Source organism: Heterocephalus glaber, unplaced genomic scaffold (assembly GCF_053883595.1).
Source record: "Heterocephalus glaber isolate CG9 unplaced genomic scaffold, H.glaber_assembly_v1.0 deba00001150, whole genome shotgun sequence".
Classification (NCBI taxonomy): domain Eukaryota; kingdom Metazoa; phylum Chordata; class Mammalia; order Rodentia; family Bathyergidae; genus Heterocephalus; species Heterocephalus glaber.
This window is the reverse complement of record NW_028258204.1, coordinates 1,127,946-1,151,517: the sequence shown is the minus strand read 5'-3', so window position 1 is coordinate 1,151,517 and position 23,572 is coordinate 1,127,946. Positions and strand designations below refer to the sequence as shown.

Genomic DNA, 23,572 nt, shown 5'->3' with positions numbered 1-23,572 from the left:
TTATAAATGTAGGTAATTAATAATAATAATAATAAGTAAAATTGTAATGGAGACACAATTTTATTGGAATTGATTTTTGTTTTTGCTTCACATACCCTTGTATGAATTTGCTTAGGGGTAGAATTTATGCTCAGTCCTACTTCTACTTTGTTAATAGATGCTAGCTTTAAAATTCCTCCTTTAAAATAGAAAAAGAGGCAGGAGTGGATGAAATTTTCTTATACCACAGAGTGCCTCAAACTGGCTCTGAATGAGATGTCAAAAGTTATATAGTGATCCAGCATCAAAATGATTTTTAATACTCCATCAGTTGACAACTGGGTTAGGTCATCGTTCAATGCTTTTGGAGGCAAAATATGAAGAACATGCCCCTTTTGGAAGTTTAGCTAAGTCCTGAGTTACCTTCCCTACACTGATGCCGACATCTCACGCCACCTCTTGATTGCTGCTGGCATTCCATCCTAGCAAGGTATGTATGACACAGGTCCTGGTGAGGAACAGTGTGCCTTGGTTTTAGAAAGTAGAAGAGGTAGAGTGTTAAGTGGGGAGAGAAGGGAAACAGTCAGATGCCAGCCATACAGCAAGAAAGTGAATTCTTAGGGATGAATGCATGGAAGACGAAGTTCCAGAAATTGATTCCCTTAAAACTGTCCCATATGAGAGGGTCCAGGGAGTGCACACCCTAGACTGAAGCCTGCTGACCCATGTAATAAGCTCAGAATGCTGGTCATAAACACCTTAATTGTTCACTGAGTTGCCCTCATTGCTGCATCCATAAGTGGGATGCAGAGAGAGTGGAGGTGTTAGTGGGGAGTTGGACCAGATAAGCACAGCCCCCTCTGAAGCTGAGAGTCTCATTCTGCTATGGAACCTGCTTTGGTGGCCAGCACAACAGATCACCCCAAGGCTAAAGGCTTAGGACAACTCTCTCACTTGCTCCCAATTCCCTGGGTCTGGACTGGGCCCTCTGTGCAGTTCTGGTGGCCTCTACCTGTATCACCTGTACAGCTGCTGTTGGCTGGGGTCTGCTGGGTCCTGCTGCTCAGGCTGTGGCTGGGACACATGATGGCTGCTGTATGGGTCCCCATGTCCCAGTGGGCCAGCCCGTTCTCTTTGTGTGGCAGAAGAAGGGTTCTCCACAGCACAGTGGCTAATGTTCCTTCATCCCAAGCAAGCCATGTGACCAAGCCTCAAGTCAGTGTGGGTATGGACAGATACTAGGAGGGATTACTCACTCACCGTTGGTGTAGCCATGTGCTGCAACCTGGCTGTCCTCCTATTTGACGTGAACTCAGGTACTTATATTGCACACTTGTTGTTTTCAGTGGCTGAGTATTTTTGTTTTTTCCTCTGTAGTCAGAATCATTGTTTCCCAAAGGAGACCTACTGCAGAAGGGATGTCTTGCTCCAAGGCTGTTTTCCCAAGGTCCTCTTTAATTGAGTCCTGGAAGAGTATCAGTTAGAGAATGCAAACCCATTTTATAGGGAAGAGCTCTACCTGGAGACCAGTTGTCCCATCTGGGCCCAAGAGGGCTTCCTCATGACTGAGGCACAGCCCAAGAGTTAGGTGACTTTATTACTGCTGAGGCCTTCAGGTTAGAAACAACTCAACCTGCTTTGGCCTAAAATGAATACTGTAGGTTATGTAATGGAAGTCTAGGGTGTGTGGCTTGGTGCCTGGCTAAGCCCAGAACTAGACAATATCAAGCCACTGTGGAGTCCCTGAGATGGCTCTGCTGTGCTCCTCTGTCTGAGAATTGGCTGACGCAGCACCAAGATATAGGAAAGGCTGGGCCCCTGCATTTCATGACGTTCCTGGAGTGCATATATTTGAAGTAGCATTTACTTACCATCTCCTATTCTTTCTTTTCTCTCACAGTGAGACATTATTTGGTGAAATGTCCTCAGAACAGGTATGAATATTTTCTTCCTATTATCAAATGAAACTGTTTGCTATTTTACTTTCTTTTGATATTACCAAGAAACTGGTTAAATTTGTATTTTTACATAAAAGTCTGCATATTTGTGTATGAACAAGCCAAAAAATATGTGATCTGCATGTGTTTGAAGAATCCACACTCTGATTACCACCCCCAGAGGGTCAGATGCCCAGTGGCTCATGCTGCTCAGCCTGTGTGCTACCTGCCAGAGGCTTGGCGTGTGCTCTTCATAGCTGGTCCAAGCCATGTTGATCTTTCTGGCCCCAAACATTCCCGTCAATCCCTTTCCACTAATTCCCCTTTGCCTACTTTACCTGGTGAGATATACCTCATGGGTGACAAACAGTAGCTGTAGGAGATATTGCAAACTTAAATTATTTAAAGATTTGGGACTGCTAATCCAGATGAGATAGCGTAAATACACCTAAACACACCTATAAGCCTTGGAAATAGCTCAAGAGACAACCAAAGGAGGACTCTAGGAGGTGGAAAGAAGGTGAACTGGTTTGGGATCCTAGGACTGGAGGAGGCACATGGTTACAGAGCATTTTGTGTTTTCTCCATCCAATGGAAGGTGACTCTAACCCATTTTATCCATCCCCAAATTACCAACAGAAGGATCCAGGTAAGCTCATTCCTTCCTGGTTCTGACTGGAGTTCCTCTAACCCCTTCTGGGGAGCCCTCTACCACCAGCAGGTGGGTGGAGTGGGAACCCCTCCCACCCTAGGCACCAGGTAACACCAGGGCTTAAAGAATAAACTGGAGAGGTACCCAGACACAAGAGGCCTAGCTAGGAAGCCTCTTTGCCTCCATGGGCCTGAATCTTCCTCACTCACCATGAAGCATCCAGCCTCCCAACCAGGGTAAATTCTTTACATTGTCTTAGCTAAGCCAGCAGGGTCTATAAGCACCAGATAAACCAAACAGAGCAAAGTAAGACAGGGAAGCTCTGGAAGTGAAAATCTCTCTGGAACTACAGCCCACAGAAGGAGGGCAGGACTGGGTTATAAACTAAACAGGAAAAATACTTGCAAAAGTAACCAATTTAAATAGGACCCCAGACCTCTGAACTGAACTACAAAAATCAACCATCACATTGGAAACCACAAATATCACAACCTGAATGAGGAAAGACATTGATCAGATCAACCCTGACATGGATCAGGTGTTAAGAGGACCTGACAAAGGATTTTGAAGTGCAGTCATGAAAATGTTTTGACAACCAATTAAAAAATCTCCTAAAACAAGTGGCAAAATAAAAATTCTCAACTAGTAAAAAGCACTTATTTTTAAAGGGAATTACAGAAAAATATAATAACAGAAATAAAAATCTCATTGGATAAGTAGAGATGTCAGTGGATAGTGAGTGAGCTGGAGGACAGATTCATAGAATTAATTTATCTGAACCCAGAGAGAAAACAGACTAAAAACAAGTGAGCAATGAACAGTTCTCAAAGACTACAGGACTAGAAATCAGATATTCTATGATGAGAGTTCAAGAGAGGAGAAAGAGTGGAGCTGAAAGAATATGGAAAAAATGATGGCTGAAAATTTCCCCAGTTTTGCAAAAGAAAAAAAAAAACCTCATAGATTTAAAAGAACCGGGGCCGGGGATTTAGCTCAGTGGTTTCGCCACCTGCTGCACAAGCGCAAGGACCCAAGTTCGATCTCCGGTACCAAAAAAACCAAAACAAAACAAAAAAACCAAGAAAACAAAAAGAACAGCAAAGAGGATAAACCCAATGAAATCCATATGAAGATGAATTATATAATTAAGCAGAAGATAAACTTGAATTCCCATGTTTCTCTTCTGAATCCATGGAGGAGAGAAAGAAGCAGTACTTTTCTCAAATACTGAAACGACAAACGGTCAGTCACAGGTTCTATACTCAGCAAAACTATCCTTCAGGAATGAAGGAGAAATACAGACATTCTCAAATACAAGAAAAATGAGTCAGACCTACCTGCTTTAAAATAATGGCTAAAAAACTTTTTTGAGACATAAAAAACATATCTTAGAGGAGAAAGGAAGCAGAAACCATGGAAAGAGCAGTAGGCTCTACTTTCCATGAATAGACATGAGTGTTAAATACCAAATTTGATGACTGAAACAAAAGTATAAAACCATTTGATACTCAAGACAATGATATTCAAAAGTGGAGATAAAAAGGACTCCAATAGAGGAAAGGTCCCACATTTTACTCAGTGGAGGTATATTGGTTCCAGTAGACTGTGGCCAGTCAAAGCTACTACTAAAATAACTACACAAAAAGTCCCACTCAAAAGCACTATTGAAAAATCAAGTTAAATGTTAATATATATTCAAGTCACATAAAAATGGAGGAATGAGAACTTATAAGAAACAAACAAAATAAAATGGCAGACTTAATTGCTAACCATACTACTTATCTTAATTTTGAGCTCTAAATACATTACTTTAGTTGTAGAACCTGGCAGAGTGTAAAAAAAGATATGATCCAAATATATTCTGTGTATGTGAAACTCACTTCATGGAATGTAGGTAGGTTGAAAGTAAATGGATGGAAGAAGATATATGACACAGATGATAAAAAAGCAGGAATAAATATACTGCATCTGATAAAATAAACTTCATAGGGAAAAGAAACTGTCTAGAGGCAAAGAGGAGCATGAGGTGATAGAATGATCAATCCACTAGTAAGACAAAGATTAATACGCCAAACAAGCCACGAATATCAAGCAAAAATTAAAGAGCTGAAAGAAGAAAGAGAAAAATCCAGAGTTTTGGTGAGGACCTCAGACCCTCCTTTCAGCAACTGATAGCCCTACTGTGGACAGACAGTTTGTAAGGCCATGGAAGGCATAAACAACAGAATCAGCCAGCCCAATCCCCTGACACCTATCAAACAAGCAACTATTGAAGAACACATTTTTCTCAGCCCCATGGAACATTCACCAACTCAGAGAATATCTTGGGCTTGAAAACAAACATCAGCACATTTGAAAGAATTGAAAGCGTGCCCTGTGTTCTTGGACTACAGTGGAATCAACTAGAAATCAATAACAAAATGACAGTGGGGAAAGCTGTAGACATAGAAATTAAACACACAGTTCTTTTAGAAGTGCCAAGCTGATTCTAGGTTATATGTGTAAATTTTGCAAAAGAACAAAGTTAAAGGATTTATATACAATGCTTTCAAAACCCATTCTGATGCTGCAGTAATCAGGACATTCAGGGATTGGAACACAACCAAGAACCCAGAAATACATCCTTACATTTATGGTCAAGTGAATTTCAGCAAAGGTGTGAAAAGCTTGGTCTTTTCAACAGAAGGTGCTGGGGCCCGCGGATAGCAACATACCAAAATAAGAACAGAGACCCTTAGCTCACACTGTTTGAAGATTAACTAAAAAAGGGTCTGAGCTCTGAATTTTTACATTCAGAGCTAAAACTTCAAAACTTCTTGAAGAAAGCAGGAGATAAATCTTTATGACCTTGAGTTGAGCAAAGGCACCCTATGCAAGAATCATAAATGAAAGAATTGATAAAATGAAAAACCTTGAGCTTCTAAAGACACTATTAAAAATGAAAATATAAGCCAACAAGTGAGCAAAAATACTCATAAATCCAATAACTGATAAGGAACTTGTTTCCAAACATATAAAGGGATCTTCAACTCAATAATAAGATGACACAGCACAATTCACATGGATGAAAAGATTTGAATAAATGATACACAAATGAGCTAAGTGTGGTGCAGCATATGTGCCATCCCAGTGCTCTGGGAGGTTGAGGGAGGAAGGGTCCCAAGTTCAATCCTAGCCTGGGCAATTTGGCAACTTAGGGAGACCTTATCTTAAAATAATCAATAACAAAAGGGCTAGGGATATAGCTCAGTGAAAAGGCTTGGATTCAATCTCTAGTACAATAACAGAAAAAAAAGATATTCAGTACATGGAAAGATGTTCAGTATCATTAGTCATTATCATTTTAATGAAAATTAAATTAAAATCACACTATATCTCTACTAGGATGGGTGTAATCCAAAAGATAGACACCACCACGGACTGGAGAGAGTGTGGAGACCATAGATCCTTGTGCATTGCTGGTGGGAATGTAAAGTGGTGTAGCTCCTTGGGAAAATATGTTGTTAATGTCTTAAGACCCTAAAATTACCATGGGACCCAGCAGTTCCCCCTGTGGGAATCAACCCCAGGGAACTGAACTCAGATGGCCTCTGTGTAGTTCTTCATAGCCACCTCTTTCCTAATAGGCAGACACTGGAGCAATCTAAACATGACTATGGTCCACACAATGTCCAATGAGTTACTACATATGTGGCAATGAAACAGTGCAGTGTACACCAGTGTCAAAATACGACTCAGTGAGAGAAGCTAGTTGTAAAAATTATATATTATATGATTACATTTAATGAAATCCCTAGAAAAAGTAAATTTATAGAGAAAGAGAGTAGATTAGTGGTTGCCTGAGGGTGGGAGTGGGGGTTAACTGTAAATGGGCAAGAGGGAACTTTTGAGGGGTGATCAAGATGTTCTCAAACTATTGTAGTGATGGTTACACAACTTTATAAATCTGTTAAACCACTAAATCTATTAAAATGATCAGACTGTACACTCTGATCAATAAATTTTAGGGTACCTCAGTGAAGCTATTTGTTGCTTTTTTGAAGCATGCATCTCCTTAGGCCCCAAGGGTGAGAGGGTGTGGGCCTTTATTCCTTGAGGAGGCTGTAGCTGGGGAAGTCAGAGCCCACCATTGGTACTCAGAGCTTGCTTCCTGTGATACTCAGCTCTGGCCTGTCCTGAGCACACAGTCCCTGCTGGGTTGGGTCCCTTCCTTCCCTCCTGGACCTCACCCTGTGTGGTGAACATAGGGTCTGTGGGTACAGCAAGGATGGCTTCCAGCCCTGACACAAGTGTGTCAGTCAGTTTCCCTTTACTGTTACAAAATACCTAAGGAAATCAACTTAAAGGAAGAGGAATTCATGTTGGCTGATGAGTTCAGGGGTTCCAGCCCATGGTCAGTTAGTTCCATTGTTTTTAGGCTGGTGGTGAGGCAGAGTGTCATAGTGGTAGCCAGTAGCTGAGGAAAACTGCTCCCTTCATGGTGGCTGGGAAGCAGAGATAGAGGAAGGGGCCACGTCCCAGTGACCTACACCCCCACAACCCACTTTCTCATGAGTCCCTGCTTCTCCAAGCTTCCTAGTAGCACCACAGGCAGGCCAGCAAGCTTTTAGCACATGGCCTCTGTCAAGACCCAAACTGTGACACCAAAGCCAGAGACGATCCCAGGGTCCTGTCAAGTGTACCACGCTGGTGCTCCCAGTGAGGAAGGTGGAGGCTGGTTTATGGCTTTCCCCTTGGTCATGAGCCACTGCACTGTGCATCTTGAGCTCCATGAGGACCACTGTCCTTCTCTGTTCTCTGGGCACTTCCCCCTTAGGGGGCTGGGGAGGAAGCCCAGGACCAGGGTGAGACACCAGGGAGAGAAACCTCAAGCAGGGTAGGGAACCTCTGGAAGAAGCCACAGCCTGGAACTGGAGACTGTGGTCACAGCGAAAGGGGCCTGGCCAAGTGACCTGGGCAGGATGTGGGCCTGGAGAAGTCTGTGATCTGCTAAGAGAAGTTCAAAGGGGAGGAAAATCAGTCTGCTCTTGACTGTGTATTGTCCCTGAGGTCAGAAGTCACCTGTTCTGGGAGGGGTGGCCCTGACCTTGGGGTCAGAAGAGGGTTCCTTTCCCATGGCCAAGTGTCCCAAGGACGAAATGTCCCAGAGCAGAGGGGACAGTGGGATTTTAAACACGCCTTCCCCAGGAAGAGCAGACATAGGGCAGCACAGCCAGTCAGTGTGAAACTGCTCTAAAAGTCATGGAAAATCAGGCTGCAGATGAAACCCCACCAGCTGTGCAAGGGTGGGTGCCTCCCTCCCTCCAGCCCATGTTAAAGAAAGCTGTTGAGGGGACAGATGGCAGTGCAGCGCCCAGCCAGTGCCTCTCCCAGGTGTGAGCCAATGATGGGCTCACAAATGATATCATCTAGGTGGACACTAAGCTACAACAGCCACCACTGAAGCCACACACCGTTCCTTGTGTTCATGGTCTCCTTGTGGATAAATGGGCACAGGCTATGCACATGCAGGATGAAGTACAGGCACAGCTTGGTCATGCTCTATGAGCTTGATGGAAAGCATTTCCAGTCTCCTCTGGACTATGAGGGATTTCTAAACATCCCCAACAAAGCGAATATGGGCTTTCACAAACAAGTGGCATGTTCAGGATCTCAGAGTGAAGGAGAGACAGGATTTCACAGAGAACTAGAAATAGGTGCTCTGAACTCGGAGCTTGCTACTTTTTTATAATTCTAAATGGTCACAGGGCTATGGAGCATGTATTCTTTCTGTGAAAGGCAACCTGATGTGGAGGTTAAGGCCCTGGGGCCAGGCTGCCTTGATTCAAATCCAAGCTCTGCCATTGATTGCTGTGTGCCCTTGGCTAGTTTTTTAACCTCTCTTTAAAATGGAGACAGTATCTGGAGATATATTTAGACTTGGCCTGAAGGATGAGAAAGTGCTCAAGTGAAGGCAGGCATGGGTAGCCTGGCAGGTGAGTGGCAGAGCTGGAGGAACTTGGTCCCTGAGGACACAGGCAGAGCGTCAGGAGGGGTCAGGGCCAGGGGCAGGGATGAGCAGTCATCCTGCTGACAACAGTAGCCACAATGCACTTGTATGAAATGTCTCGGCCTGGGGAGGGCACTAAGCAGGGAACCCAGGCCCCCTCTTTCAGTACCCCCAGCATTCCATAGGGGGGGTATCATCGCTTGTTCCCCAGGTGACAGGCGCTAAGGGCTCCTGGCCTGTGAGCAGCATGGTGGCACAGGAGGGAGCCGGCCCCAGACCCCTGGATCCAGATGCCCTAGAAGGTTGGCTTGACTGTATGTGTCCATATCTGCAGGCGAGGGGCAGGTGCTGGAGATGTCAGTCAGGGGAAGGGGACATGGGAAGGGGACAGGGATGGTTGCAGGGATTGGCTTCAACTTGACTCCGAGAAGCCCAGTGGCCTCCCAGAAGAGGTGTGGATATGAGGATGAAAAGTCAGCAGGCTCTCCTTTGACCATGGATTCTGGCATGGGCAGCTGCTGTAGGTAGGGCTTCCTGGGACCCACGTCAGAGCCTGGGGCAGGTCACTCAGTCACTGAGAGGTGTGCACAAGAGGACCTTCTGTCTCCAAGGGCACAGAAGCTCTGAACACTGTGTTCCTTTTGCTTGGTCTTCAACCCACACATACATGGCAGACTTCCTGTCCCTGGGTACCCAGGCACGCATGGCATCGGGGCAAAGACACAAGGCAGTGTGCATCCCCCATCAGCCTCCTTCCGGCTTGCTTTTGTCATTACTTCCCAGTCATGTGCTCCTACCAGGGCTTAGGCCCAGTGTCTGCTTCCACCGCCCACTTGGCAAGGGTGGCAGTGGCAGGGCAGCCCACAGGGTGGCTTATTTCTCACATGGTATAAAGGACACTCCACCTGGATACCCACTGCCTTGGTTTCTATTTGACCAGTGTCCCTGGCAGCTTGTGACCTTGGGCCAGTAGCTCAACCTCTCGGGAGTGTTTTAGCCTCTGTAAAATGGGGTACAGATTTGTCCTTATCCCTAAGACTCAGGGTCACCATGAGGATTACTGACATGACAGTGGTCATGGACTGTTGACTCTCAGTTGTTCACAGTGTGCTCTCCTCCTGGCACAGCTGGGCGCTTTGTATTTATTTTTAATCTTCATCAAAATCCCACAGGGTGCAAGTTCACCTCCCAGATGGAGGGCACGAATGAGACTTCCTCAGTCTCTTCCCTCTGAACCTTTGTATTCCAGGCTAGGAAAGGGATACAGGGGGACAAGGGTGCTGCCTGTCTGGGAAGTGTTGACTCCAGATGCCTGTTTGTCCCTAGGCAAAGCAATATCCTTGGGAAGGAAGAGGAGCCAATGGGACAGGCCCCGCACTCACCCAAGGCCCCTGTGAAGGCACTGCCTCTCTTCCTGACCAGCAGATACCACTCTGACTTCCTGTTGTGGACCAGCTCTGACCAGCACAGACCTACACAGGCAGAGGTGATGCTGTGGAGGTCATGTGACTGGCACGGCATCACGGAGAGAGCTTCTCTCGCTGCTGCAGTGTCATCTCCTTTGGCTCTAACAGAATTTTGGGGCAATGTGACCCACTTAGGATAGGAGCTGGGAGGCTGGGATGGAGAGGCACCTTGGAACCAGTGCATCAAAGAGCAGCTTATGTTATGATGTTGCTCTGAATATGCATACAAAATATGCACCAGGCCTCCTAGGACAGAGACAGCCAAAAAAAGCAATGCTTTATACCTTGGCAGCCTGGTGGCCCTGTCCAGGCATAGGGACCTGGCTCAGCATGTAGAGGACTCTGCCTGGCCCACACTTGATGCCAGCACTCAGCAGATTCCATAATGCCAACCATGCCAGTGACACTGGTAAGATAATGGCAGGTGACACCTGCTAAGCATTTGCCAGGCACTGGACACAATTATCCATGCTTGACATGTATTACTCATTAACAATAAAGTCTTTTCAAGGCTGTCCTTGTGATGGGGTGGGGCTGCTCACTCATCTCAGAAGTGAAATTAGTTGTGTGGCTTCTAAGCAACCCCTCACAAGTGGCACCAGTTGACCTTAGGTATTTCATGGCAGGTGACCCAGGAAGCAAGTTCCAGAAGCCTGGAGTGAGAAGTCCAGGCACTTGCCTTATTTGCATGAATCCCTTGGCCTTCATTGGTGGCAGCTGACCTTGGGGAGGGGGCACCTGCAGCTGTTAATATGATCATATTAAAAGTGACAGAAGTTGCCACCATAGTTTCAAAGACCAGCTGTCGAGGTCCTAAGTGCAAGATTTGACACTTAGCATCATGGGGTATGAGGCTGGGCAGTGTCCAGTGTGCTGCTGTGTGATGGTCATGGGAAAGGAATGGATGGGTCCATCACTACCCAGGTCAGGACGGAAGGACACAGGTGGGGAAAGAATGCCTGGGGCATCTCAGTAAAAGGAACCATCTGCAGTGCCTTCCCATGACAGCGTGGAGCGGCAGAGCTTGGGTCCGCGAGGGCAGCAGCAACACCACAATAAATAGGCTGCCTTACCCCACCCACTTAGAGCTTCCTCTGTTGGATCTTTGTCCTTGGCTGTCCCAGTTCAGGCCACAACAACTCCCATTGGACCACATGACAGGCAGCTTGTGTCCCGGAGGAGAGCCCTGCCCACCCCACAGGAAAGAGGCTGGCAGATATCCAGGGGCATTTGGATCCATGGCCCTGGACCAAGGGAACACTGGCATCCATGGTGTGATTGAGAGCAGGGACTCCCACAGTCAGCCACACCTCGGCACATCCTCGATACGCTGGTAAAAGGACAGCCATCTGATGGCCACAGGACATGAGAGGGACGGCTGCTGTGGTTCCACATTGGGTGTGCTTTGATCTCAGGGTCAGTTACCAAAGCAGCATGTGGTTGTGTGGATGCATCTTCCTTATAATTATGTCCATTCTTTTCTTCCTCTCTCTACTCCCAAACACTCCTGGCCCTAGAGCAGAGACAGAAATTCCATGTGGCTGCCTACCATGCCCACTGTCTTAGGGCTTGACATCACTTATTCCATACAGCATCCGGGACATTTCTTGCCTCCTCCCTGTCTACTCCTGGGCCACGATGGCTCTTGGTTTGGCACTGAGACCACAGCATTGGGCTCAGGCCCTCCTCCTCCCATCAGCTTCAGTTGAGCAGCTGCAATGCCTGAACTTACACAAACATAATGCATTGGAATGCTGATGTCGCCTTCTGCTCCCTTCTCTTTAGCGACTGCTTTAAGCCCAGAGCAGCCCTTGTGGCTCTGTCTAGACTGACATTTTCCTGTCCCAGTTTTCTTATCTGGGCTGAGCCCAAGTTCCCTCCTTCAGGGCCAGCAAGGCAGGCCGACTGGATGGAGTCCCACATCTCTGTCTGGCCAATGCTGTTTGGAAAGCTTTGGCCCCTCTGAGGTCCCGCTTTCTCATGGTGGAGAGGCTGGAGGCTATGGACACCCAGTCCCTGTCACAGTGGCTTACACAGGCAGACACAAGCTTGGCTGTTAGGGTACCACTGCTGACTTTGATTTCTACAAAACACCAGTGCTCAGAATTTGTGCAGTGCCTTGCAAAATCCAGATTGTCTGTTGTGCCTGCTGTGCTGGGCAGGGATCCACTGCTCAGGGTGCAGCCTCTGCCCTTATGGCCTGTCTGGTCTGCCCTGAACTGCTGGTGTTCTGCACTCATGGGAAGCACGTGGCAGGGCAGGACCTGCTGTGTGCCCCCGGCACAAGGTCTTCTGGTCATGGCTCCGGTGGGGGCTGGCATCTCTTTCCTTTGGCTTGAGATGCCCAAGCAGCAACAGCGTGCCGGCAGAGGTGCACTGTGGAAGGCTCACATTGTGCCCACGCACTGGACGCTGGAGCTAGGTGCTAGTTAGCCATTTCCTGCTGTCTTGTTTATACGATGCTGTCTCATCTGACCTGTGTTGTGACCCTGTGAGATTGTTAGCCAGGGTTGGTCAACCTATTTTACAGATCAGGGTGGGACATTGCCCAAGCCAGTATAGTTGGGCCAGCTCCAGGGCGGGCCTGCTACCCTGGGCCAGTGCTCTTCACTAATCCAGCTGCCTGGGGAAGCAGCAGAGGTGCCCTGGCTTTGCATGGGGACTCTGAGAACTGTGTCCATGTCCCCAGGGCCCCATGCTTGCCACCCCCTGCCAGGCCCTGGTCAGCCAGAAACAGCCCCACTGGACAACACATTCCCACAAACAGCTCCTCTCTGGTGGCACAGCCCCCACTCCCCATTTCCAGGGAGTTCCCAGGCCTGGCACCAGCAACACCCGCTGTGGTACCAGCCCCATTCCAACCTGAGATGCAGGTGGCTTTTCTAGTAAGTGAATTGTCAGGTGAGCTTTCTTAGTCACAGTCCTGCCAGCTCCGCTGAGCAGTGGGAGGAAGGAGATTCCATGAGAAACATCTGCCCTGTGTCACCATGACCCTCTCTATAAGAGGCCTCACTGTGCAACTAGGAATTAGAACTAAATTTAGTTCAGTGGTCTTGCTGTTTGAAAGGAAAGCAGTGATAATGAAACAGATCTTTTTCAGCTCTCCTAAATCATGTTCCAGCAACTTCCATTTTCTGTGAAAGAGCTAAAGAATTAAATCCAAGAAAAGACAAAAGAAAATAGAAATCTTATTTGAATGTGCAATGTGTCAGGTGCAGTTGGTGAGATTATCCAATCTCAGAGGCCACAGAAAAAAAGGAAAATATCAAGATTTCAGCAAAAACAAAGAAAAATTATGCATTTAACGAAAAGCAGAATTCAAAAAGCTTTGGAGAAAATATTTGCGGTAATTATGTCAGACTGATGTAGAGGTTCATGCAAATCTACAAGAAAAACACAGAATCCTATGTAAATAAAAGTGGAAACATTTTGAATGAGAAAACACTCCAGACCAACACAGTAAATTTTGTTTGCCTGCACTAACAATCAGAAAAGGCAAGGAATGAGAGGATCACATTTTTCTTTATAAAATGAGTAATTTCTTAAACCGATAAACTTGGTGTTCAGAGAGTGCTATGGTAGGTAGTTTTGCTCATTGCCTTGAGTAAAGGAGTAGTAACTTGTTGGCAATAGTTTTGACAGTGGGTATTAAGTACCCTTTAAGGTGGTCCCCCTCTGTGACATGGTAATTCCAGCTCTCATAACCCAACTTAAAATGAAAGTCTCAGAATGGAAAACAAATGTGTGTGGTTTTGTATGTGTGGAAGTGGAAAACAAATTAGGTGTTTAGGTGTCAGGGCATGGCTAAATAAACTGTGGCTTATCCTCTCACTGGAATAGTAAGAGAATGGAATATGAAAATGTAGATTAAGTAAATAGAAGGATGCAGAATTTAGTATGATTTTTTAAAAATAATATATAAAACAAGGAAGAGTTAAAAACTTCTAGCCATACAAAAACCTGCACATGGATGTTGATGACAGCTTCATTCGTAATTGCCCAAACTAGGAAACAACCAAGATGTCTTTAGTAGGTGATGGACAAACTGTGGTACATCCAGGCAATGGAATATTATTCAGCACTCAGCACTAATCAGAAATGGGCCATCAAGCTGCGAGTGACTTGGAGGAACTTTAAATGCATGTTACTTAGTGGAAGAAGCCGGTTAATCTGGAAAGGCTATGGATGTAGGATACCACCTCTGTGCCAGTCTAGGAAAGGCAACACTATGGAGGCAGTAAAGGTCAGTGGTTTCAAGGATTGAAAGGACAGAGGGACACATAGGCAGGTCACAGAGGAGTTTTAAGTCAGCGAAAGGACACTGTAGGATGCTCTGATTCTGGACACAGGTCCTTGCACCAGCTGGGCAGTGTGCAGATTCTGGGTGATAGGTCAGTGCAGGCTCAGCAGTTCCCGCTCTGGTGGGGAGTGGAGGTTGGGGGGAGGGCATGGGCAGGAGGGGCAGATGGGCCTCTGTGCCTTCTGCTCAGATTTGAATCTAAAACTGCTCTTAAAAAATAAAGTTCATTTTTTAAAAAAAGCAAATAAGAGGAAAGAGTTTTGGAAATATTTACTAAAGGTAGTGTTTTAGTCCTGGTAGACTTGTTTCCTTTCATCTTTATGCCTGTCATTATGATTTTAAAACATAAACTGTGTTATTTTATATTGGAAAGAAAAAATAAACATTTTGAGAGTTTAAAAAGCTCCAGAACCATGCTGTACACATGTCTGTATATTTAAGCAATTCTGAGAGTTTCTAATCCCTTGCTTGCTCTTAGTGGCCAGCGTTTTGTAAACCTGCATTCCTCTTGGCTATTGGTGAATTTACACAGCTTCCCCGTATTCTGAAGCAAGGACCAGTTAGCGTTTCTGTTCCCAAAGAAAATAAGCCGTCCTTGGGGCATCTCAATGGGAACTGTATTCTTGGAATTTTTCCCACTTGTATGATTCAGTCTTCATTTATTTATTTTTAAATATACAGGACTGTTATTAGAATAGCCTCTCTTATTAAGTATATGTATATATTCATTTATCTTTAATTATAAAGAGATCCAGCAATAATTTTCTCTGTCTTGTCTCACATCTGTTCAGGCTCTCAACTCCCCCATTCTTGGGAACTATGATTGTTAAATTCTTGTGACTATTTCTAGAGATTTTTTTATCCATACACAAGTGAATTCTAACATGTTATTATTTTGCCGTATATTTATGCAAAGACCAGGACATTACACACAGTGTCCAATACCCAGCTTTTTCACTCAACAATGTATCTTTCCTCATTTGGGCACAAATTGTTCTGTCTTCCTTTCCTAGCTACAGAGACCCCACCTATAGATTCTCCATGACCTGCTCACCAGTCCCCAGATAATTAGCGGTTGGGCTGTTTCTAATCTAGTGTTTTTCTAAACAGTGTGGGAAACAGATGTGGTGGCACACACAGGTAATCCCAGCACTCTGGGAGGCTGAGGCAGGAGAATCACACGTTCAAGACTGGCTTGGGCAACTTAGTGACTCATGGAGACCCTGCCTCAAAATAAAAAATAAAAAGAGCTGGAGATGGAGCTGAGAGTGAAGGCCTTGGTTTTAATACCCAGTATCAAAAAACAAAACAAAAAATTCCCCCAAACAAGCAACAAAAGAAATAGCGCAGTGACACCTCATCTTACACCGCATGCATGCATCATTTCACACACATGCACGGATATCCACACAATGAAGTCCTCCAAGAGGAGCTGTCTGAGCCTCTGTGTTTTTGCCAGATGCTGCTGAAGTGCGCTCCACAGGAAGGGTTTGCCTTCCCAGCCCCGAGCTCTGGGCAAAGGCTGCTGTGTCTCTGATCGTGGCTGTCGTGTTCTGGGAATGCAGCAATGCAGTCCCTGTCAGACTGGACTCCTCTCCCCGGGGGAGTGTTAGCATGTTTTACATGAATAGAGCCTTTTCCCTCAGGGCGGGAGCCCCTGTGGATGCCTTTGTTCACTGGGTGCTGGACAATTGACCATGTTCTTGTGGATTTTGAGAGTGTCTCCTTCATGGGTTGGGGAGGGAGCCTCCTTAGCAGCCACACACCCCTAGCTGGAACCCGTGCCTGAGGACAGGAGCTCCAATGGACCACCCTCTGGGTGGTGGGGCCAAGGAGCTTTGGGACAAAACCAGCCCTTGGAGGAGGTCTATGGACACATCACACCTAGAGGGCCAAGCACAGGGGTGGCTTCTGTGTTTGCTCTTCGTGGACAGTGCCGCTCAGAGTGCCACCGGCATCTGTACTCCTGTGCCGCCTTCTCTCATCAAAGGCTTGTCACCCCAGCACTGGGGATTAGCATGAATAACGTGGAAAGACACTCATAACTGCAGGGATTGGGTCCCCAGGGGTGGCTGAGTGGGAACACAGCCTTCTTAGGGTGAACTCACTTCATCTGTCCAGCAGAAGCACCAGCAAGCACAGGGACACTGGATGTCCAGGCGCAACCCTCCAGGCCTCCCTCAGTGCTGACAGGTGCTTTGTGTCTGAATTGTGAGCCACAAAGACATGGGCAGGAATCTCGGATTTAACAGAGCTCAAGTAGAAGTTTCTAGAGGCTTCTTTAATATCCTGCAGTACCCAGCCAAGCCAGCTGATGTGACCCATTAAGCCGGATAAGGCGTCCACCCATACAACCCTAAGTAATGTTGACAAGCTGGCTCCAGGTTCCTCCAGGGAACCTTGAACTTTAAATAGCACCTCATAAATCACAGACAGGCTCATCTCATCACCCTTATCTTGGCCAAGGCTGGGTCCCTGGAGACCAGAGTAAAGCCACCCCACCCTGCTGTGGGACAGCCCTCCTCACACAGCTGCAGGAGCTCTCAGAACCGAGGGGTTCCTGACCTTTTCTGCTTTGCAACAAACCAGACTTCAGCTTTACTGAGGCCTTTTTCTTCTACAGCTCTGGGGAGACTGTCACTAGCATGACCAGTTTGGCCCCACTGCAGCCAAAGAAGGGCAAGAGGCGGAAGGAGAAGGTGGATGTGCCCCCCGAAGTCCCCGCCAAAGGTGAGGGCGGATGAGGTCTGCCTGGGAAGGGGACTGGTGGGAAGGTGACCTTCGATGGATGATGGACTGGACACTCCCACTGGCCTCTGCTCACAACTGGTGCTCCACCAAGTGGGGATGGGTAGCCCAGCATAGGTTGGGGAAAGTTTGATAGCCACAGAGGAGTCCACATTGCATTTCCCCAAGAACTCTTGAAATCCTACACATGGTGAGGAGGGGCTGGGGCCTGTCTACAGCCCTTTGGTCCACTTCCAGGGAAGAAAAGCTTTTTAAAGATGTCACCCTGGCATGCAGTGTCTTTTGAGTTTATCCTGGGGATACAATGAGGGTCATTCTGTGATTGTCATCTTGATTTAGAGCAACATGAGTGAGCTGTTTCCCAAGACAGGAGAGCCAAGGCTGTCTGCAGATAGTTGCTACAATAACCAGGCAATTTAGCTGCCCGTACCTCAAGAGATTTGAAATACAGTTGGGAGGACAGGAACTCCCAGGTGCACAATGTAAGATGCACAAAGTAAGATGTATCTTACCCCACACCTGGTGCTTAGCAAGATGAGTTCTGGGCCACCCGGAGGTGCAGTCTCCATCCCTGGGTGGATAACACCCTGCTTCATGAAAGAGCAAATGAGACTTAGAGAGCCAGATCATAGAGCTGGGCTTTCAATGCCAAGGTCAAGTCTCAAATCGCTCCTGGGGATGGAGACAGGGAGAGTCTTCCTGGTGACCTCATGGTGACCTGTGTGAGGCTCTGTCATGACTCTCCAGGTCAGTGAGTCAGCAGGACAGTGACCCCCCAGGATAGGGCTCAGCCCTAGCCTTCACCAAGCGACAGATGCAGAGCTGTTTTGTTGAGCCAGCCCAGGGAGACCCTGATGTGTCCAAAGGGTAGAGGGGACCCCACCACATGAGGAGCGGCCTCTGCAATCTGATTCAAAAGCTGGTATTCTGTGCAGGGATCCTGGAGGGGTCTGCAGCCCATGCAGAGCACAGCATGTGTGTGATGCTCATGGCAGGTGAACTGTTAGGGGGATCCAGGAGGGAGAGGAACAACTTAAACCTCTCATGTTCTCCTGCAGCTCCCGTTGCTACCTCCTTCCACAGGCCAAAGCTCCTGAAGCCACAGAGGAAGGGTGCCCTGGTAAGTGACCGTGCTGGGCTGTCGAGCCTTGTACACCCCTCAGGGCCGAACAGGGTGACTCACAGCATGCTGGAAGTTCTTGGTACCTTTGTCCCCAAACTTAGGTGTTCTCCCTCCTAGGTGAGATTCTTTGAGTCCCCCACCCAGTTGCTGGAGTGACTTTTCAAAAATCCAAATGGGATTCTAAATGCTACCTTTCAAAGCCAAGGGGGGAAAAGTCACACTCAGAAATGTAGAAATTAGAAAATGGATCAGTTTGTATCACTTCCTCTGCTAACTCACTCTGAAGGGACTGTCTTCACCTTGAGATTACTTTAGATTTGCAGAAGAGGTGCAAGATAGCACAGAGTTCCACATCCCTCCTCCCTTCTCCTCTGCACCTTGGCATCTACAGAGCCATGGTGTCTCTACCCAGCCAGGACATTGACACTGATGCCTTACTGTTACCCTCTCCCTCCCTCCCTCCATTCTTCCCTGCCTCCCTCCCTCCCTCCTTTCCTCCCTTCCTCCCTCCCTCCCTTTCTTCATGTCATTGACAACTCTTAAAAAGGAGCCAGTCATTTTCAGCATGTCCCAAATTTGGATTTTGCTGATGCTTAGAAATGAGGGTGTGGATCTGGGGGAAGAACAACACCGAGACAGAGGTGAAGAAGCTTCCTTGCTGTTGCATGGTCCTGGGCTCATCATATTTGAACCGTGGCTCCCGCCACACAGGATGCCCCCTGAGGCTCCCAGTGGATGCCTGAAACCACAAACAGTGCTGAACATCACCATCGAGCAGGCTTTGTTCTCCCATCCATATACACGTCCGTACCTATGATAAAGCTGAATTTATAAATGGGGCACAGTGAGAGATTAATGACAACAACAACAGAATAGAATAGTTACAGCAATGTAATATAATTATTCTTTATTATATTAACACATTAGTTGTGCTCATCACTGGGACTCACTGTGACATTTCCATACACGCATGCATCATGCACAGATCCCGACCATTCACTCTTCTTCGGCCCTCACCCCCTCCTTCCCAATCCCCAGTAACCACTCTTGCTCTTCCACTTGCAGGGCATCTTCTTTCCCTTAGTTTCTGCCATGAAAGAGAATTTGCGATACTTGGCTTTCTGTGCCTGCCTTGTTTTGCTTAACACGATGTCTTCCGATTTCATTCATTTTCTTGCAAATGACAGGACTTTATTCTCCTGCATGGCTGGATAATTGCCCCAGTGTGCACAGGAGCCATCTTTGCTTTATCTCTACTTCATGACTGCTACCTAGGTCAATCCTGTTTCTTCACCATTGTTAGCAGTGCCACTGCATGAGGTGTGACCAAAAATACACAGAATTTTACATTTTCAAAAATGCATAACGGTAAAAGACACATGCCATGAATTGCCTTCAGAATTTTCCCCTTCACTTAGGATGCACTTATCCCATGGCTCTTGCCACTTTCTGAAGCAGTTCTGGAAGTCCTCTTTCATGAGTATCTTTAGTTGTGCTACTCTAATGTCCTGAACTGATGGAAAACGTTTCTTTTTCATGATCACTTTGACTCTGGGGAAAAGCCAGATGTCCCATGGTATCAGATCCAGTGAATAAGGCTGGATGAGGACACGGTGTCATGTTTTTATTTGACAGAAGTTTCTGTAAATTTTTGATCAATGAGAAGTGATCAAAAATACAGTAATTGTTTAAATTTTAAAAATTGTTACAATAAAATTTTATTAATCCCCCTCAAAATGTTCAAGATGCTCCCCCTTGCTTTGAATACACCTCTTTGTTCTTGGCCATCTGCCTTTTACAGTAATAGGTTTTTTTTTATTATTTAAACATTCACTGTATCTTCCAGTCATCCCTTGTGAACATGGGCTTTCAGGTTTCTATAAGAGTGGTTTAAAATTCAGTCATTTAAACCTTATGATTTGTTTATTTCTGGAATTTCCTTTCACTATTTTTCAGGCTGAGGTTGACTACAGGTAGCTGAAACTTTGGAAAATAAAATTGAGGCTGAGAGGGGACAGCTATGTATCTTGTTAGTGTGGTGTCCCTCTCAGCCCACGGTTAAGGTCACAGCCATCAAACTCTTTTCCTGTAAATGTCTACTTTTTCCTTGCTATGCTGTATGTGCTGGAAGCCAGTCCATCAGTCAAGTGCAGAGTGAGGTGAGACACATTCCACCTCCCAAAGGATAAGGATCGAGAATTGTGACGTATTAAAGCCACCACAGTAATTAACGATTATTTTAGGGGAGGTCTGTTTAAGGCTGTGAAAATATTCTAGTTTTCCCTGAAAATTTCCCACTGATTTTGCATTCATTGGTGCCTTTGCCTGTGAAGATGGTGACTTCCTGCTCCCCCCAATCCTTCTGTGGTTACCACTTGTAATTCTTCCCCAAGAAAAAGCTGTCCATTCTCTTTTCTTATCTATTCCCTAATCCCTTGATGTCAACCAGGATGCATAGAGATTTATCTGACATTTCTAGTTTTCAGTCATACTGTGGTTGTGTTGCTAATATTGTCCAGCAGTTTGTGTATGAAGCACGAGAGAGATAATCTAAGCGCTGCTAAAATGTGCACATACTGCAGAAGGCAGGCTCTTGGGATTCTGTTGGTTAGTGCCTTCTTCATGCTCTTATATTTGGTTTTCGAAATAAGATTCCTCCCTCCCCCACCACTTTTGCATATGAGGATACAAAAACTCGATCTGGAGAAATGACAGACTTCTACATCCTCCTAGGGAAGAGAGTGTCAGCAACCTTGAATTAAGCAATCTACTCCAGTGTACAGCCCAGGGGGCCCCCACCTCTTCTTTACCCATTAAACAGAAACAAAAATCACTGTGGAAATCTTGGATACAAAATGCTGTCATAAGCAGTTTCCTGCCACTTATCAAAAGATTGGATTCAAGAGCATTTTCAAAAACAACTGCCTCTGATCACAAGTTTTCATCATTGACTTGGCATGGGAAATTCTTCATTTTCACAAAAAATAGGTAGGGGCAGTTATATGCAACTCAAAAGGATTGTTTATTTTATGGGACAATTTCCAATAACAATTCTTCAAATACCAAATTATCCTTTAATCATTGAAGATAGGAAGATGTTGAAAATATTTTAAACCTAATTTTCTAGGAACAAGTGTATTTGGGTATTTAGTGTACATGGATAACAGCTCACAATGAAGAGAAGAGCTGACCTCCACTGGGCCTCTGAACAGCAGTTTGGAGTCAAAACTATCAGGCCTAGGCCAGGGATTTAGCTCAGTGGTTCTGCCATCTGCCTCGCAAGTGCAAGGACCTGAGTTCGATCCCCAGTACCCCCCCAAAAAATTAGGCCTGGCGTCTGCAGATCTGGTGAATACTAAGCTGTATTTGCCCAGGGCAGCACTGACATCTCTCTGGATGTGGTCAATATTTATCTCCCTGTGGGTCAATGCTTCTTGATGGAGCTGAAGCTGCAGGCAGAGGCCACTTGTTGACTCACACACCTTTAGGGGCAATTCAGGAAATAATGTGGAGATGCTTTGGAGCACAGAGGGAGTGGCTAGGACTTGAATTCTATCGCTGTTGTATTTTGTCACCTCTGTCTCTGTCAGAAAGTGCTTCCTGCCTGGGTTTGAGGCCAAGGCTTCAGGGCCCCCAGCCCTTCTTCCTAGAAGCCACTACCCTCCTCAGTGATACAAAGGGACAAGGCTGGTGTAGACAGTGTCCCTTTAATGAGCACCTGCTATGTACCAGCTTCTCTTCTAGGTGATTGATGGCCCTGTCTCACTTATTTGAACCATAGGGTCAACACTGTGACAGTTGACTTTGTGTTTGCAACCCCCCTCCACCCCCAGGATGACCAAGACAGAATCTTTTCTTGTGTTTCCAGGACAACAGGGCAGTTTGTAGGAAGTGTGGACATCAGAGAGTAACAGTAGTTAGGATTCTTCTCCTCTCCCCTTGTTTGTGTGGAACAAGACACGTGCAGCAATCTACATTCCAAGTGTGGCTGATCAGGCTCCAGGCCTCTGGATGGCAGTTCCTCCTGCAATGTCTGGCAGTGCAGCCTCTTCGTCTAAGAAGTCAGAGTGTGCACAGCAATTATGCAACCTCTGGGCAGGGAGGGAGCGCTGTCCCAAAACAAATAAATGGTGGGTGGGTGCTGGTCAGCGGCAGAGCATCTGCCAGATGGGTGTGAGGCCCCGGATCCCTTCCCCAGCACCCAACACCAAACCAAACCAAAACCCTCCCCGTGCTGATTAGCAGCATGATGTTCCTGTGAGTGGGGTGGTGGCTCACAGTCCTGAAACCTGCCTGGGCTCAAAGACCTCCTGGTTAAGCCCCCTGCCGCATTGCCTCGGGAGCTGGGCATGGAATTTTCTCACTTCCAGAAAAAGCTGTCCGTGCTTCCTTGTTTCAGAAGAAACAGAGAAAGCCAGAAGCACATTTGATTTATTTTGATTGCATTAGGCCAGTTATTGATTTGGAGGTTGAGTAGAAAAAGAAAAATACACACAGTGTCTGTGATGTGGAATCAAAACCTCAGAGTTTAAAGGAAAAAAATAAAGCAACAGGAAACCAGAGTTGGAGAGGAGTGTGGGGAGTAGAAGTAAAAGGCGAGCTATCCTGGAGTGAGATGAACCTCATACTCCCCCTCCCTGCACACTAACAGGGCACCCTCAGGTCCTCCCTGGGTGGAATTAAGTTGCTCACATACGGTGCTGTTAGGTGAGCTAGAAAAGCCAGTCCCACCTCTACCCTATCCTCTGAGGAGAATGGACTGGGGCACTCTGGGAGGCTGATGCAGGAGGACCACAGGTTCAAGCCCAGCCTGGACAACTTAGCAAGCAACTGAAGATCCTGTTTCAAAGTGAAGAAATTTTAATAAGGATAGGGATGTAGCTCAGTGGGAAGGCTCTGAGTTCAGTCCCCAGGGGGTGGGATGGGGGGGAATTCTTGAGATCAAGAGTCAGAAGGCAGAAGAATAAGAAGCACTACCATGCTTCCCCAGGGTCCCTGCAGCCTGTCCCCCACCCCTCACAGCACTGCTGAGGAACTTTCCTCACTCACAGCTCCTGCCTTGTCATTTCCCTGCTCAGATGTCCCAGTGACTCGGCCTGGCCCCCAGGATGGTGTGCAGCTTCCTACAAGGAGTGGTGGCCGTCCCTGGTCCCTGGCTGTCCTTGCTCCCTCGGTCTCCAGGCCCCCTGTGGTCCAGGTCCCCTCACTGGGCTCTGGCCCTGAACCTGCTGCCCTCCTCACCCTCCTGAGCTGCTGCTGGGCTCCAAGATGGGGCTGGTGAGCCACCTTCTCTTCGAGGTCTCCTGCTCCCCTGGTGAATCCTGCTTCTCCAAGAACCCTGCTCACCCAGGGGTTAAAGTCAGGACACCCCCAGCAGC

General features: G+C 46.7%; 1 protein-coding gene across 6 annotated transcripts in view; it reads left to right on the top strand.

The window, feature by feature from the left end:
- Positions 1-23,572, top strand: part of Vstm4 (V-set and transmembrane domain containing 4) — a 100,069-nt gene that overhangs the window by 43,843 nt on the left and 32,654 nt on the right. For 5 of the 6 annotated variants that reach the window (XR_015451059.1, XR_015451058.1, XM_087210590.1 and 2 more), the window contains exons 5-7: positions 1,880-1,913; positions 16,947-17,053; positions 18,130-18,191. Coding sequence is in view for 4 of the 6 variants with exons in the window: in XM_087210590.1 (XP_087066716.1) it covers positions 1,880-1,913; positions 16,947-17,053; positions 18,130-18,191 (203 nt within the window). In the remaining 2 variants the exon portion in view is untranslated. The other variant, XM_087210589.1, reaches the window with a different exon arrangement.